The sequence below is a fragment of the Phaenicophaeus curvirostris genome, chromosome 19, assembly GCF_032191515.1.
Source record: "Phaenicophaeus curvirostris isolate KB17595 chromosome 19, BPBGC_Pcur_1.0, whole genome shotgun sequence".
Classification (NCBI taxonomy): domain Eukaryota; kingdom Metazoa; phylum Chordata; class Aves; order Cuculiformes; family Cuculidae; genus Phaenicophaeus; species Phaenicophaeus curvirostris.
Window position 1 is genome coordinate 2,867,593 of NC_091410.1, and position 15,373 is coordinate 2,882,965.

The 15,373-nt window shown below is 45.9% G+C and overlaps 1 protein-coding gene across 1 annotated transcript in view; it reads left to right on the forward strand.

The window, feature by feature from the left end:
• The first annotated feature begins 493 nt into the window (after window positions 1-493).
• The window catches only part of COX10 (cytochrome c oxidase assembly factor heme A:farnesyltransferase COX10), a 113,932-nt gene continuing 99,052 nt past the window's right edge, over window positions 494-15,373 (forward strand). Inside the window, exons 1-4 of the mRNA XM_069872346.1 lie at window positions 494-614; window positions 1,631-1,755; window positions 3,734-4,058; window positions 10,993-11,117. Of these exons, the coding sequence (XP_069728447.1) occupies window positions 572-614; window positions 1,631-1,755; window positions 3,734-4,058; window positions 10,993-11,117 (618 nt within the window). The 5' untranslated portion in view covers window positions 494-571. The remainder of the gene's footprint in view (window positions 615-1,630; window positions 1,756-3,733; window positions 4,059-10,992; window positions 11,118-15,373) is intronic.

Consider the following 15,373-nt stretch of genomic DNA (forward strand, 5'->3'; position numbering starts at 1 on the left):
GACAGCACTAGGACAGCCTGGGACAGAACTGGGACAGAACTGGGACAGCCCTGGGACAGCCTGGGACAGAACTGGGACAGAACTGGGACAGCCTGGGACAGCCTGGGACAGCCTGGGATAGAACTGGGACAGCCTGGGACAGCCCTGGGACAGCCTGGGACAGACTGGGACAGCCTGGGATAGAACTGGGACAGCCTAGGACAGACTGGGACAGCCTGGGACAGCCCTGGGACAGCCTGGGACAGACTGGGACAGCCTGGGACAGACCTAGGACAGCACTAGGACAGCCTGGGACAGCACTGGGACAGAACTGGGACAGCCTGGGACAGCACTGGGACAGCCTGGGATAGAACTGGGATAGCACCGGGACAGAACTGTTATAGAAAGGGGACAGCAGTGGGACAGCGGGGGGACAGCGCTAACAGGCCACCGGCACAGCCCTCGCCCCGCAGCAGCGCAGACCGGGACCGCCTGGCCCCGCCCCCACCGGATGTGCCGACCCGGAAGCGTTTCCGGTCTCGGGCCAAGATGGCGACGCCCGTGCGGTGATCGCGGAGGGCGCGGGGCCGCCATGAGCTCCGCGCGCCGCTGCCCCGCGCGCCGGGCGCTCGCAGGTACCGGGGGGGCGGGAGGGTCCGGGCCGAGCGGGGCCCGCGGCGACAGCGCTTCGGCCTGTCGCGACAGGCGGGGAGTCACAGCGTGGTGGGGCTGCAAGGGACCTCGGAGCCCATCCAGTCCCACCCCTGGAGGGACAGGGACACCTCCCGCTGCACCAGGGGGCTCCGACCCGGCCTTGGACGCCCCCCGGGCTGGGGCAGCCGCCTCCTTGTGTCTAGTCTAAATGTTCCCTTCTCGTATTTAAGCCATTTCGTCTTGTCGCTCCAGACCCTGGTAAAAAAACCTTCCCAGGTTCTCTGGAGCCCCTTTCAGTCCTGGAAGCTGCTCTATAAGGTCTCCCCGCGGCTGCCTTTTCTCCAGGCTGAACAACCCCAACTCTCTCAGCCTGGCCTCGAACGGAAGGTGAAGGTCACAGAAGGACAAAGTGAAAACGCATCTCTGGGGAGCTGGGAAATTTGGGAGAGACCCTCTCAAGTTAAGGAGCGGCTGAAGTTATTTGGTTTGTTACAGAGAAAAGGAGACAGAGGGGAGGCCTCATGACAGCCCCCAGCTTCCTCACCAGGGGAGAAGGAGGGACAAGTGCTGAGCTTTTCTCTCTGGTGACCAACGACAGGGCCTGAGGGAAAAGCAGGAGATGTGCAAGGGGAGGGTTAGGGTGGACATTAGGGGCAGATTCTTTCCCCAGAGGGTGGTGGAGCACTGGAACAGCTCCCAGGGAAGCAGTCATGGCACCAGAAGCGTTTGACAAGCATCCTCAGCCTTGTGGTGTGAATGTTGGTGTGTCCTATGCAGGGCTAGGAGTTGGACTTGATGATCCTTGTGGGTCCCTTTCAGCTCAGGATGTTCTGTGATTCTTTCCCTTGGAGCCTGCCCTCATGCTTCTCCCCATCTGGTTCCCATCTGCCAGGGTGCCCTGTCCTGGCTGGGAATGCACATTGTGGTCAGGGCAGGAGGCAGACTCAGTGGCAAGGATGGAACTGGAATCTGATGTTCTCATTTTGTCTTTAAATAGGATTATTTGTCTGGCATCTGAAGAACACTGGAGTACAGCGGATACCGTGCCACCCTGTGCCCCTGTTCCGTGCGGGTGGTGACAGGCTGATCACATTTCAGTACTTTAACTTTCTCAAACGAATGGTGAGTCAGGGAGTGCTTTTATCCTGTGTTTCTCATTCTTCAATTTTTGTTCCACGTGATGAGTACAAAGGGAGATTAGTTGATAAAAATTATGCTTTTCATATGTACCAAGCTCAGGCGTTTCCAAGTGTCTAAATTTGTACATTGCATCTGAGTTAAAGACACAGCATGGAAAACATTTCATACAATGGTTTGGGTTGGAAGGGTCTTTAGAGCCTATCCAGCTCCACCCCCTGCCATGAGCGGGGACACCTCCTGCTGGATCAAGGAGCAAAAAGCCCCATCCACCCTGGCCTTGGACACCTCCAGGGGTGTGCCACTGCTTCTCTGGACAGCCTGGCCCAGGGCCTGCCTGTCCTCAACATGAAGAATTTCTTCCTAGTGTCTAAACTAAATCTTCCCGCCTCTCTAAAGCCATTTCCTCATGTCCTGTGATTCCATAGCCTTCTAAAAAGTCCCTCTCCAGCTTTCCCAGAGCCCCTCTGAGTACTGGAAATGGCTCTAAGGTCTCCCCAGAGCCTTCTCTTCTGCAGGCTGATCAACCCCCAGCTCTCTCAGCCTTTCCTCATAGCAGAGGTGCTCAATTCCTCTGATCATTTTTGTGGCCTCCTCTGGATCCACTCCAACTGATCCATGTCTTTCTTACGTTGGGGATTCCAGACCTGGACACATATTCCATCTGAGGTTGGAGAGCATCCACTCTGATGGTGTCTGCTGCAGCGAGCTCTCTGTCTGACAGGGCCTTGCTTGGCCTCCAGAGCAGAGTGCTTGTCTACGGTTGGAAAACATGAAATTAGATTCGTTTCCAAAGTATTATTAGATTAGAAAATAGAAAGCTAGGAGAAGCAAAATGCTCTCTTGCTTGCTCTGTGCTTTGTTCTGTAACAGTCCTAAATGAGGGAACAGCTCTCTCCTGACCCTCCTTTCATTGCGTGTTCATTTGAACTGGGCTGAAAATCTTTAGGTCCAGTGCACGAGCAATAGGTTGGGATGAGCAGAAACAGCCTAATGGGGCAAATGGTTTTGCAGCATAGGAGGTTGATGGCATATCCAGGCACTTTTCTGATTTTCTTTTATATCTTAAAGATAGAAAAAGTGCGGTGCTTGCATTTAGAGTCATTATGAGCACTCGTTCCTCTCTGAGTGAACTGATTGTGTATGAACTATGGAAGAAGGTACAGGTGTCTTGGGTGGGCTATAGGGAGGAAGTGAGATTGTGCAGAGAAAAAATCAGGAGGGCTAAAGCCCCACTAGAACTCAGATTGGCCAAGTCAATGAAAGATAACAAAAAAAATCTTTCTATAAATACATTAAGAATAAAAGGAGGATGAGAGAGAATAGTCAGTCCCTACTGGATGCAAATGGAACAACTGTGCCAAAGGATGAGTACAAGGCTGAGGTACTTTATGCCTTCTTTGCCTCAGTCTTTAATAGTAAGTAAAGTTGTTCGCTGTGTGTACATCCCCAGGAGTTAGAGGAGCAGAACAAACCTCCCGTGATCCAAAAAGAGATGGTTAGAGACTTCCTTGCCCAGCTAGATACTCACAAGTCTATGCCAGATGGGATTCATCCAAGGGTATTGAAGGAGCTGGCGGATGTGCTGGCCAAACCCCTTTCCATCATCTTCCAACAGTCCTGGCTGACTGGGGAAGTTCCACTGGACTGGAGGCTGATGTTGTGCCCATGTACAAGAAGGCTCGCAGGGAGGATCCAGGGAACTACAGGCCTGTCAGTCTGACCTCAGTGCCAGGGAAAGTCATGGAACACGTGATCTTGAGAGCTATCGTGAAGCACCTGCAAGAGAACCGGGTGATCAGGCCCAGTCAACAGGGGTTCATGAAAGGCAGGTCTGTCACAGTGCTGTCATCTCAGGATGCTCCGAACTGTATGTATTACATAGCAGTAAGGTCGTTAATAACCTGAAATGGACAGAAATATCTTCATAAGTATTTATTTCTGTGTTTCTCATTCTATTTAGTATGTAACACAATACAACAAAGACCTCAGCCAACGAGCCAAACCGAAGTCAGACTCAGTTGCATCTCCATTTTCTGAGCTTCAGCAACTGGATCAAGAAAAAAGGGTTCTACACAAGATCAGACCGATTTCACCGGTTCAGCAGCCTTTGTCTGAGACACCAAGCCAAAGTGAATCGAGAGAGAGAGAGTCAGCTGTGGAAGCTGAAGACTTGGTCACACCAGTAAAAGCAGAATCCAAAGATGACAGACAATGGAAAGAAATGAAGTTGCAGCTGGAAGATTTGCCAGGAATTTTGGCACGCTTGTCTAAAATTAAGCTTACAGGTACTGCTGGTCATTTTTTTTTTAACTTCTGTGCATCTTATTTGATATCACTGTTCTTTCACTGGGGGGATTGTGACAATTTCTGCTTTAGTGACACAAAGTACCTGGGTCAATTCCATCAAATTTCTGCAGGGAAAAATTGTTTTATGGAAGCATTGGATAGTTTTCCCATTAAATTCGTTTAAAAACAGTGAGGAGAACCTTGCATTGTATTGTCCACTGGTTTTTGGAAATTATAAGCAAGCTTGAGTACAAAAAATACGGTGGAACTGGATTAGGAAGGGAATTTACAGACATTGTATTAAGTATTTAAAGTCATCTTGCTTAAGTTTGCCTGTGTTCTGTCTTATTTCCTTACCTTTCACTTTAGTGCTGCTTGTTGAGGAATTAGCATTGAAAGTGCCAACAAAAGATAATCTAATTAATTTTGTATCTTATAAAGCAAGATGTTTGTCTGACCAATTAAAGTTTCTCGAATAAGATATAATTTACTTTTCTAGTCAGTGGCAGTGTTGTATCTTCAGACCAGCCATTTGTTAAGCAATTGCCTTGTAGCTTCATTACGTTTTCCATTAGCCGGGGAGGGGTTTTTGATCAGGGAGTGCAGAGATAGGATGAGAGGAATGATTTTAAGCTGAAAGAAGGGAGATTGAGATGAGATCTTAGGAAGAAGTATTTTCCTGTGAGGGTGAGGAGGCCCTGGCCCAAGTTGCCCAGAGCAGTGGTGGCTGCCCCATCCCTGGAGGTGTTCAAGGTTGGATGGGGCTTTGCGCAACCAGATCCAGTGGGAGGTGTCTCTGCCCATGGCAGGGGTGGAACTGGATGGGCTTTGAAGTCCCTTGCAACCAAAAACCATTCCATTATTCTGTGATTGTAATACCTACCCACTATAAATCACTTCTCTGCCAGTCAGTAGTGCTATGTATACCTTTATGTCTAAGGGCACTCTAATGATCCAACCACAGCCCTACGTGTCATTGGTATCTGGGCCAAGAAGAGAAATATGATATCCCTATTGTGGGGACTGTGGTCTTGTACATGTTGAGAAGGTGTAGAGATACAGAAAATCCTTCTCTCTTCTTGTTGTGCACTTTGTGTGTTGGGTAGGTAAGGTGATCTGGGGTGGGGAGATTTTATTGGAAGTAGAAAGTGTAAAGGAATAAGCTGGATGGAGAGGGCTTGGTACAAGGGGAGTTGTGTTGGTCTTTGTTGGTCACAGGCTGGTGTAGGAGACAGGAGCAGGAACAGCAGCAGTGTGTGGAACAAGGAAGTTGTGGCTGCTCCATCCCTGGAGGTGTTCAAGGCCAGGTTGGTTGGGGCCTTGGACAGCCTGATCTAGTGGGAGGTGTCCCTGCCCATGGGGGGGGATTGGAACTAGATGATCTTTGAGGTCCCTTCCAACCCAAACTGTTCTATAATTCTATGATTCTATGAATTAACTGTTTTCCAACTTGTGTAATCATTCAGACAAATTAATTTTCTGTGAAGAGTGTGGGGCTGTAGTTTTATTTTTTTCAAAAGAAAAATAAATCCTCTGGGGCCAGTTTTTGAGTTACAAATGACACAACTCAATTCCTGTCACCCATGAAGTTCCAATAGGTCCCATATCCTGTGTATTTTTGTTGGCAGACACTTTATTTATACTTTTTAGAGTAAGAAATAACAAAACCCCAAACTCTGCATTATGATAAAATAGGACTTCCTTGTGCCCTGTTCTTTCCCTGCTGCTGAAGTGAAGAGAATGTTTGTTTGCATTCTGAACTGTAATTCACCTTCGAAAGGAAATGACTTTATCTGTTACCGTACCCTCCTGCTCCATGTAAACTGTGGCTCTTTGTGCCATTAAAGCTCTGCTTTACGAACAGAGAAAGGCTTGTGTTTATATTCTTTTGCCATAGAAAACAATTAGGGAACTTCTAATTACTTTGCGTTCAATTTCCATTGGTTCCCTTTTCTGCAGTTCTCTCTCGGCTGCTGTGAACAGCCATGTCCCACCACTGCCATGTCCCACTGTCCCAGCACTCAGGAAGCAAATGCTTCTCAGAATTGTAAATGTCATTGTTTTCAGCTTTATCCTGAAGTTCATGTGTAGCTGAGAAGAGGAGGTGAAATGCCAAGGTGTGGCAATAGGGGGAAATTCTGTTTATAATGCAAACACATTAAGAATTCCAGGTTGTCCCATTTTCTTAAGTTTAACTTCAAGTTTACATTTAAGCGACGTTTTTGGTAGCGGTCATGGAGGAAAGCTAAGCAGTATGTGAAACCACAGGAAAATTAGCTTTCAGTGTTTAATGTAAGGGAAGAGGAATGAAGACAGGCTATGAGAAATGCTGAGTGTTCCCATCGAACATCTATTTCTCCATGGTTTGGGAATGTTTTCTCATCGTTGCCCATGTAGTAAAGGATGTCCTGCGTGTCAGCCTTTTGGAGAGGCCACCCAGCCTGATGTACAGCGCCCATCTGGAGAGTGGGTGCATCAGCATGGCTTGGATGGGAACTTAACTGCTGATTTGTGACCAGCGGTAGAATTTTTAACCTCATTTGCAAGCTCATTGAGGGTGGGGCTGTCCTTCAGCTGTTCTTTATCCCTGCTGTGCCTGGAAGAGCAGAGTCCTGGCTCCAGGCTTCTCTCATGTGCATCTCCTTTGGAAAGTCATGCTAGTGCCCAATCATTTCAAACATTCACCAATCTTTCTATTATCCTCTCTCTCAATGTACTGCAGTTACCACTTCGATTTGTCTGCACAAACGTTAATTTGAGTCTAGGGAGTTTTTTTCATTCAGAGTCGTGCACTCACTGGTTGTTGTTTACCCAGAGATATGGGCAAAGTCGCAGTCTCTTCTGCAAAGTCTTTGTATTCTTTTATGGCATCTCATTGCAAAGCACTTTTACCTTCCAGCTATTCAGAGGTGCCGTAGAGTTTTTGTGGTATTTTCTTCAGCGTACATTCTAATGGTCAGTCTGTTACAGCTTGATGAATGTCACTTTACTGTTCTGATTGCTGAAGGTTTTGTTTCAGATCTCACCAGAGTGATGCTTGCTCTGGTTCCATGTGTGTGATATCCATGCAGACAGCAATGCTGTAGCACAACAGCTGAATTGGAAATCGGAAGCCTGAGGCATTTTCCAGTGACTTGCGATGGGGTCATGACCATCCTGCTTCATCTCTGCTCCCTGCATGTCTGGGAAATGAAGGTGATGGTTCTCCAGCTTTGCATATTGACACTGGGTTACCAAACCCCTGTGTGGTGGAGTGACAAGGACTCGATAAAGTGCCTGCATTGTGTTCACAGACTGAAAATATGGCAACAGCCACTTCTGTAGGGATAAAAATCTATTTGCCTTAGTGGAGTTGCAGTACATTTCTGCTTTATCCTGGAATAATGGCATTTATTATGGCCATTGTTCTTTAAATGGTAACTTTAATATAACTAGAGACTTCAACAAAGATTTACCGGGATTCATTGTTTAGGTTATGCCTAGTCTCCATGTATTCTCAATTCTGAATGTATTCTGTCCGCCTGTCAAAGTATTTCTCATTTTGTGATGATTAAAACAGAAACTTGTTTTATCAATGAAACAAAGCATAACCGTGGCAGCTTTCTGGCCATGTATTTTCCAAGCCAGAAGGAAAACTAATGAAATAAAAATAAACTCTTATTACAGTTTATTTTTTGCAAAACATTTTAAAATTGTTTGCTGGCATGAAGAATTATCTACTGTTTGTAACATTGCCCTGTTCTGTGCAAAGTTTTGGTTGAAGTTATTGTCCCAAAGCCGAGTTTCGCTGTTCATGTGCGGGTTATCAGCTGCAACACCCAAACAAACTGAAGACTCCAAAGGAAACCTGAGTCAATTGTATCACATCAATACTGATGCTGCATTTTCCTTCCCAGAAACCACGGTCTGAAGACTCTGGAAGGAAAATTCTATCAGCTCTTGGGAAGCTGGTTTCCTTTAAGGACACCAGAAACATTTGTAGTAAAATAGTGGCATTGTTTCTTAAATTACAGTAGAAGTGCCTTTGCTTCTGTCCTTCAGTAGGTCTCGACATGTCACCAGTACAGGAATAGAAACAACATCTGAAGTTGAATTGGTTCTCTCTGCCTTTCCATGCTTTTATTTAACTTGGCTACTTTTCTGCAGGAGGAAAATAAAATATGGGAAAGTGATTCGCATGCTATATACACAAACCCAGGGGTTTATAAAGGCAGAGCAGAGTGCAATGAAGCTGACAAGGAATGTAGAGAATACTGGACATGACAGATTTCTTGAATGGGTTTCTGTTCTGGAGCCATTGCAGTTCAGTCTGTTTGTCACCGGTCCATTAGCTTTTTCTTTTTCATGTGCATTGAAGTTGGGGACGAACATCCTGTGTTAACTAAAGATGAAAGACCAAAAATTTAGGTTTAGGCTGAGATCAAAAGTTTAAATCCTGGCTTCTTTTTGAAGAATGTATCTAATGCCAACCCTCATCAACAAACCTGGGAAGGATCGATTCCATCTATCAGGCCGTCAGGTGAAGTTAATTTGGCCCCTGAAGCACTAAACTAACTGGGATTAAAACCCAGAGTCAATGACCTCATTCCCTTGATGGGATTACAGTTCAATAAACTTTTCCTCCATGAGGAAGGTAGAAGAGTAAATGATTGCTTCCACAGTAAAAGAAAATAAACTTTCCAATCCAAAGGGAACATTTTCTTATTTCATTGTGCCATGTTGCACTGGAATTGCTGGACACAGAGACAGGCAGGAAATGCCTGGTGTCCACAGTGCTGCCTCAACAATTCGAATACCTGGTGCAGTGGATGAGGGAGGGGACGTACCACAACCCTTTTTTATGAGATGCTGAAATGACTGCCTAAAATTAATCTGTAGAAATCAATGGGGGCTTTAGTTAGTGCTGTAGGTGTACAGGGGTAGAATTTCTTTGAGGTCTGTGGTGATAATGTTACACTGACTGGCTGCCAGTCTGTTCCACCTTTCTTCTTCAGTAAATGATCTGGTGTTTTCCCATAATAAATTGGTGTAAAATGCTCTCTAAGATAAATTTTAATTAAATTCTTGTCTAGGAGTGGATGGGTGATTTATTATGCAAAAAAATGAAAGTAATCGCTCTTAGAAATGCAAATGCCACTGTTTAGCCGTCATCTTCTCAGTGTTTTTAACTTTATCACTTGTAGCACAATGCATTCCATGTTTTTTTGTGTGCTCCACTAAGGAGGATGCAAGGGTATGATGCAGGTATAAGGTATGCAGGATGCTGTTGTATTTACATAATAGAGGGATCCAGCCTTTCAGCAGTGACGGTCCCTGCGTGTCCGTTTGTCAGTCTGGTGGGGTGACAGAGTCAGTGGTTGCCTCAACTGCTCACAAGGGCCAAATAAGTCATGTTGGTAGGAGCATTATGTACGTTATTGTAATAATATTCAGCTGCCAACAGAAGTTAATACTTAGAGGAAACTTGTGATGAGCAGCAAGTTTTCTTCAGTGTCTTTTTAGAATTAAATCCTAAAGGCTCTTATGCAGGCACGGGTCTTAAAATCAGCGCCTTGCATGTACATCCATGCTGGCATGTCTCTGCCATGACATTTAGTTTTTCATCTCAAGTAACACTGCTTAGTAGATAATCCAGGCATTTTCAGTCAGCAAACGTTATTTATTTGTCATTTAGTGTCAGACAAACAGGAGACTGTAGGAATTGGGAAGATAAGAATACTTTGAGGCTTTGATTTGAGCTGGCTGAGGTCTGGGACACGGAATTGCATGTAAAATATTATTTAAATATGTTCTATTTAATAACTTATTTTTAGATTGTGAGGCTCAAGGCCATGAGCAAAGTATGCAGTAAATGTGCTGATGTCTAAAGTATCAGATGATTTTTGTGTTTTATTATTTTTTGCCAAAAGTGAAGTTTGTAGTACCTGTTGTGTGGGTAATGGCAATGTTAGCATGGTTATTTGGGGAATTTTCATTTTACAGATGTGATTTGCACTACTGTGCTACAGTTGTATTTTGGGGTGATGAAACTGAAATGCATTTTAGTTGATCCACTAAAATGTTGAGGCCTTTAAATCTTGCTGGGCCCATGTGCTGAGGGGATGGTACCCCCTGCCTAAAGTGGGGAGCAGCATGAGCAGTACGTGTACAGTGCTGTTCCTGCTTCACCAGCTGTAGCCTCCATGCCCTGAGGCTCTGTTTGACCTCCTGCACAGCTTGCGTTCTTGCTGTAGTTCCATACGGGACATATCTCTCTTTTCAGGGGCATTTTACCATTTTTCTTCCATGTTAGGCTTTGTGATGGTGTTGGAGTCACTGTAACAAATCATGGAATGATTTGAGTTGGAAGGGACCTCAAAGCCCATCCAGTCCCACCCCCTGCTATGGGCAGGGACACCTCCCACTGGATCAGGGTGCTTCAGGCCCCATCCAACACGTCCAGGGATGGGCCAGCCTGGCAACCTGGGCCAGGGCCTCCCTGCCCTCACAGGAAAACATTTCTTCGTAAGATCTCATCTCAATCTCCCCTCTTTCAGCTGGAAACTGTTCCCCATCCCTGCACTCCCTGATCGAGAGCTTCTCCCCAGCTTTCCTGGAGCCCCATATCTCATGTACGTCTTGCATGATGCAGTGGATCCATAGCAGCAAATCCATAAAATAGGGAAAACAGAGGCACAAGTTTTGTTCTCACCTCTTCTACTAATGTGCTGATGCTTTTATGTTTCTCATTTCATTCCTGACAGCTCTCCTCCCCTTTGCCTTCCTTCTGTAGAGTATTTGTGTTAATTGACTCAGCTCTTGGACCTGCTTTCATCCATAAAAGTTAATCTGCACAGGAGTTATTTAGGGCTTAAAACCCTTATCTCTAGTGATGTGTAGGGAGGAGTTGGTTTCTTGTTGGTGCCTTGAACTGTGCTCTCGCTTGTGTTGCAGCTCTGGTTGTCAGCACTGCATCTGCTGGCTTTGCCATGGCCCCGGTCCCTTTTGACCTGACCTGTTTCCTGCTCGCGTCCCTCGGAACTGGGCTGGCGTCCTGTGCTGCCAACTCCATCAATCAGGTCAGTCCGTCTCCTCATCGGTTCCACCACGTGGTGCATCCTGGCTCCTGGGACGCCAACAGGGGGTGTAAACAGGTGGCTGGGAGCGCTGTGCTGATGGCTGCCACTAAAACTGATATCGCCAGAGTAATATATCGTTGAGAATTAAAGTATAGTTGCTAGACTCAATGCGTTTATTTAGAATGGAGTTGATGAGGTTTTAAGCCTTCCAGTAATAATGTTTATCTTGGTAATACCGAGCCTGGGTCACTGAAAATGACACAATGAACTGTGAAATTGGGGTGCAAGAATAGCCATCAGGTATACTATACCTTATGGGCCTGGTTCCTCAGCTGCGTTATCGTGCAACCTTGTCAAATCTGTCTAAAGAATGGCTCTCAGCACCTTTCCAGATGTCTTTAGTGGGACTTCATTGGGGTTTGTGTGCTTCCATTTAGGTTGGGATCAGGGAATCCTTACATCTATAGGACACACTAAGTCTCTGTCATACGGTAGCTGTTTCTTGCTGGAGGTTCCAGGTGCCTGCTCCTGAGCTTCCTGGCGTGTGTGAAAGTGCCTGTGGAACTTGGTGCTGATCTCTCAGCTCTCTTGCAATCCAGATATGAAGCAAAGTTGCTGTTAGGCTCATCCTAGGTCCCAAAGGAGAGCTTGACTAGTGAGCAGGGAACACCTCTTGTGGGGTTGAAGGGAGTTACAAAGCAGAGCAGCCATGGTCACTGCCTGTTGTAATTACGGCCTGGAAGAAGAAGCGGCAGTAGCAGTGCCACCTTTGGAGCACTTTATGGTTCCAGCAATCCCTGGGAGATGCTGAGGAGCTGAGTCTTGGGACCCCACTGATGAGACAGGGCATGGAGGTTTCCTGTGATTGACATTGCCTCGATCAGGTTGAACACTCTGATGTTTGCACCTTGTCATACTTCAGTTGGATGCATCCAGTGTGTTTGTGAGACTGCACCCCTGAGTGTGCGTCTTGCGCAGACTTAACTGTTTGTTTGCACCAAGCTTAAAACTGAGGGAGGCGGCTGACTTCATGTCTGTCATCAAGAAAGACATTGAGGGGTTGGAGCATACCCAGAGGAGGACAATGGAGCTGGGAAGGGTCCAGAGAATGGGTCTTACGAGGAGCAACTGAGGGGCCAGAGGCTGTTTAGCCTGGAGAAGAGGAGGCTGATGGGAGACCTCATAGTTCTCTGCAGTTCCCGGAAAGGAGGTTGTGGTGAAGTGGGTGTTGGTCTCTTCTCCCAAGTAACAAGTGATAGGATGAGAGGAAATGGCCTCAAGTTGCACCAGGGGAGGTTTAGATTGGATATGAGGAAACACTTCTTCACAGAATGGGTTCTCAGGCACTGGCAGAGGCTGCCCAGGGAGGTGGTGGAGTCCCCATCCCTGGAGGAGTTTAAAAGACGGGCAGACAAGATGTTCAGGGATCTGGTTTAGTAATGGACAGGTATGTTTGGACTCAGTGATCTGAAAGCTGTTTTCCAGCTAAAAGATTCTTCGATCTCTGCCAAATGGAAAGGATGCTGCAGGATTTTTAGTTGCCTGGAAATATTTAGGTAGTCTTGAAAAATAATTGTAAGGAAGTCACCCTGTTTTCTGAGCTACATATTCTGTTATCATGTGGGTACTTTTCACAGAAGGTCTGGGTAGAAAAGCTGCTGTAACTGAGGTGAAGCTCTCTTGGGTTTGATACAGTTTTAGGGCTGCGCTTTTTCCCTCCTTTTTTTTTCTTTACTGCAGGTTTGTTTGGTTTTTTTAATATTAAGAATTTGTTTTTGTGACTTACTGGTCCTTCAAAATATTTACTGTCATATTTACTTTCACCTTTGCTGTGGATGGTACTGGACTAGGAGATTTCATTATTTCTTGTTTAGAGACTCCTCAGCAACTTGTCTTCCATGAGATTTTGCCAGGCCTCCCTAGAGGTTATGTTTGTGTACAAATCTCTGGTTTTCCTTCATCTTCAGCTGCCCTGTGTTGCTCAATGTTGAGTTTGGTCTCCAAAGGAGATGCTTCTTAAACTCTTAGAAGTCACTTTATAAAACCTTGCTTTTTAAAATCTTGAGATACTCAGGAGTCCCCAGAATCCCATGCTATAATTTGGAGTTTGACAGTTTTGAATCTTACTGGGATGGGCAAGGAAAGTGAGGAGTGCAGTGACTGTGCTTGGGCTCATCATTCACTCTTTTTTTCACTGCTGTTTTGCAGTAGGAAGCATGGTTAATGTGCCCTTAGACAGAGGACGTTATTCCAGCCTTACAAAGGGTGAGAGGCTTTCACAATCTCAGTTGAATGCTCCAAGTTTGCACTCTGGCTCCTGTTCAGCCGCTCACCACTGTGGACAGAACTTTGAGGCGACTGCTCTTCCTAAGGAGAGCAAAGCAGCAGAGTTGGTAATGGAGCACAAGACGAGACCTGTGGTCTGTGACCTTGTTTACCAATAGACCTTTTCACTTGGCGAGCATCCCTTTCCTGGTGTTGCTGGTTTTGCTGTGTCAGAACTGGCTGGGAATTTAATTTCTGGTAAATACTGTGTGCTCAGGGATCTGTCTCAGCCTCTGGGAAGGAGCACGTTTGACTTGGAACTTCCTTTATTGCTACTTTGCTCTGTCCATTGCTCCCTGTCTGCATCCTCCTCTCTGGCAGCTCATGACTCATGTTTCCCTTGCTGCTCCTTACTGTCCCTTGAGAACCTGTTGAGATGACAACCGTCTTTCCGCTTTTAGGGTAACTTGTCCTTCCCACCCCTCATTTCCCTGCTAAATCTGTGTTTGTGATTTACAGCCTGAAGTCTGTCATGGGAAGGTGAAGTGTCGATTGTGTAGGGTTCTTCCCAGTGATTTAGTACAGGATGTGAGGAGCCTGGGCCTGTGAAAGAGTCACAGCCATTCCCTAATATTCATGGAAGTATTGATAGAGACTTGCAACTGTTTGAATTCTGTGGTTTGGGGTTTCTTTCCTTCCCTCAACTGCTTAATTTTAGCAGTCTGAGAGCTGAGGGCAGTTCACCCCCATTGCATTCAGCTGAATTTACTATTTAAGCTGAACTAACTCTTGAGGAGGGAGCCAAGACCTTCCAAACTGATGCACAGAGACCATAGTTTGTCTAAAATAGTCTTTTAATTACCTCTTAATTTCAGATGGCCGTATCTCATAGTTTATTCCTAACTGCAGGAGCTAGGAGGTTACAAAAACTTGCAAGAGTGGGGGTTCTTGCCCCATTTTCGCTGTTCTTAAAGGGAAAGGAACCATAAAAACCGATGGGAATTGGCAATGTAGTTTTCCATCGTTTACAGAAGTACAGTCTGGCCGATCATCAGCCGGAGGCAGGTATTTACAAACAACTTTCACCACCCGTAAATTCTGGCTGGACTTTCTGATGCCAGTGGAAATAATGGATTTTGATGACAATTTTGTGAAACTGGTAACTATTTGTAAGAAGCCAGTGATTTATTTTTTTGCAAAATGAGAAAGACAGGGTTATATTTGGAAATATCCTAGGAAATACAGACAGAAGGTGCTCGAGCTTGGGATTGCACTCGGGGAAACGTGGTGCCTGCTCTGCAGTGAGGTCATACTAGAAACGTGGTTAGAAAATGCCAAGAGAAGTGTCCTGGAATAACTGATGTTAGGCAGTAGTTTGAGAAAGACAGAAATGCTCACGCTGATAGGAAATGTTTTGAGTTCTGGGGATCTTGATAAATATCAGGGGGTCCTGGGGTTTTCCTGCATAGTGAATTGGGTCCGTGGGCTGTGAGGGAGCACACTCCTACTGGAAGATGCCAGAGAAGTGTGTTTGATTTCTCTTGTCTTCGACCAGCAGTTCTACCTCCACTTCACTCCTGTGTATCATAACACTTCAGAGCCATACATGGCACCTAATCCAGCATCTTAGTGGCATGCTGATCCAGTGCTCCCTGGGGCTCTTCCACATCACCCGACTCCACATTCTATCCCCCAGCACAGTGGTGCTGTACCACAATATGTCACCAGTCCTTAGCCGCACTTCCTAAAACTGCACTGCACTCTTTTACTCCTTTTCTAACAGCCCTTGTTCTTTTTTTCCATCACTTAAGTCCCTTCCAGTAATTGAGGACAGGTATTCTCTGTCAGTGTGCTATCTTGTCAAAATAGTCAACATTTTATTGTGTTTTTCAATTAAAATTAATCACTTAATGCATTTAGCAGGGAACGGACTGAAACACATTTGTCCTGTAATGGTACTGAGTGAGCCCAAACCACAGGCAAATCCCATT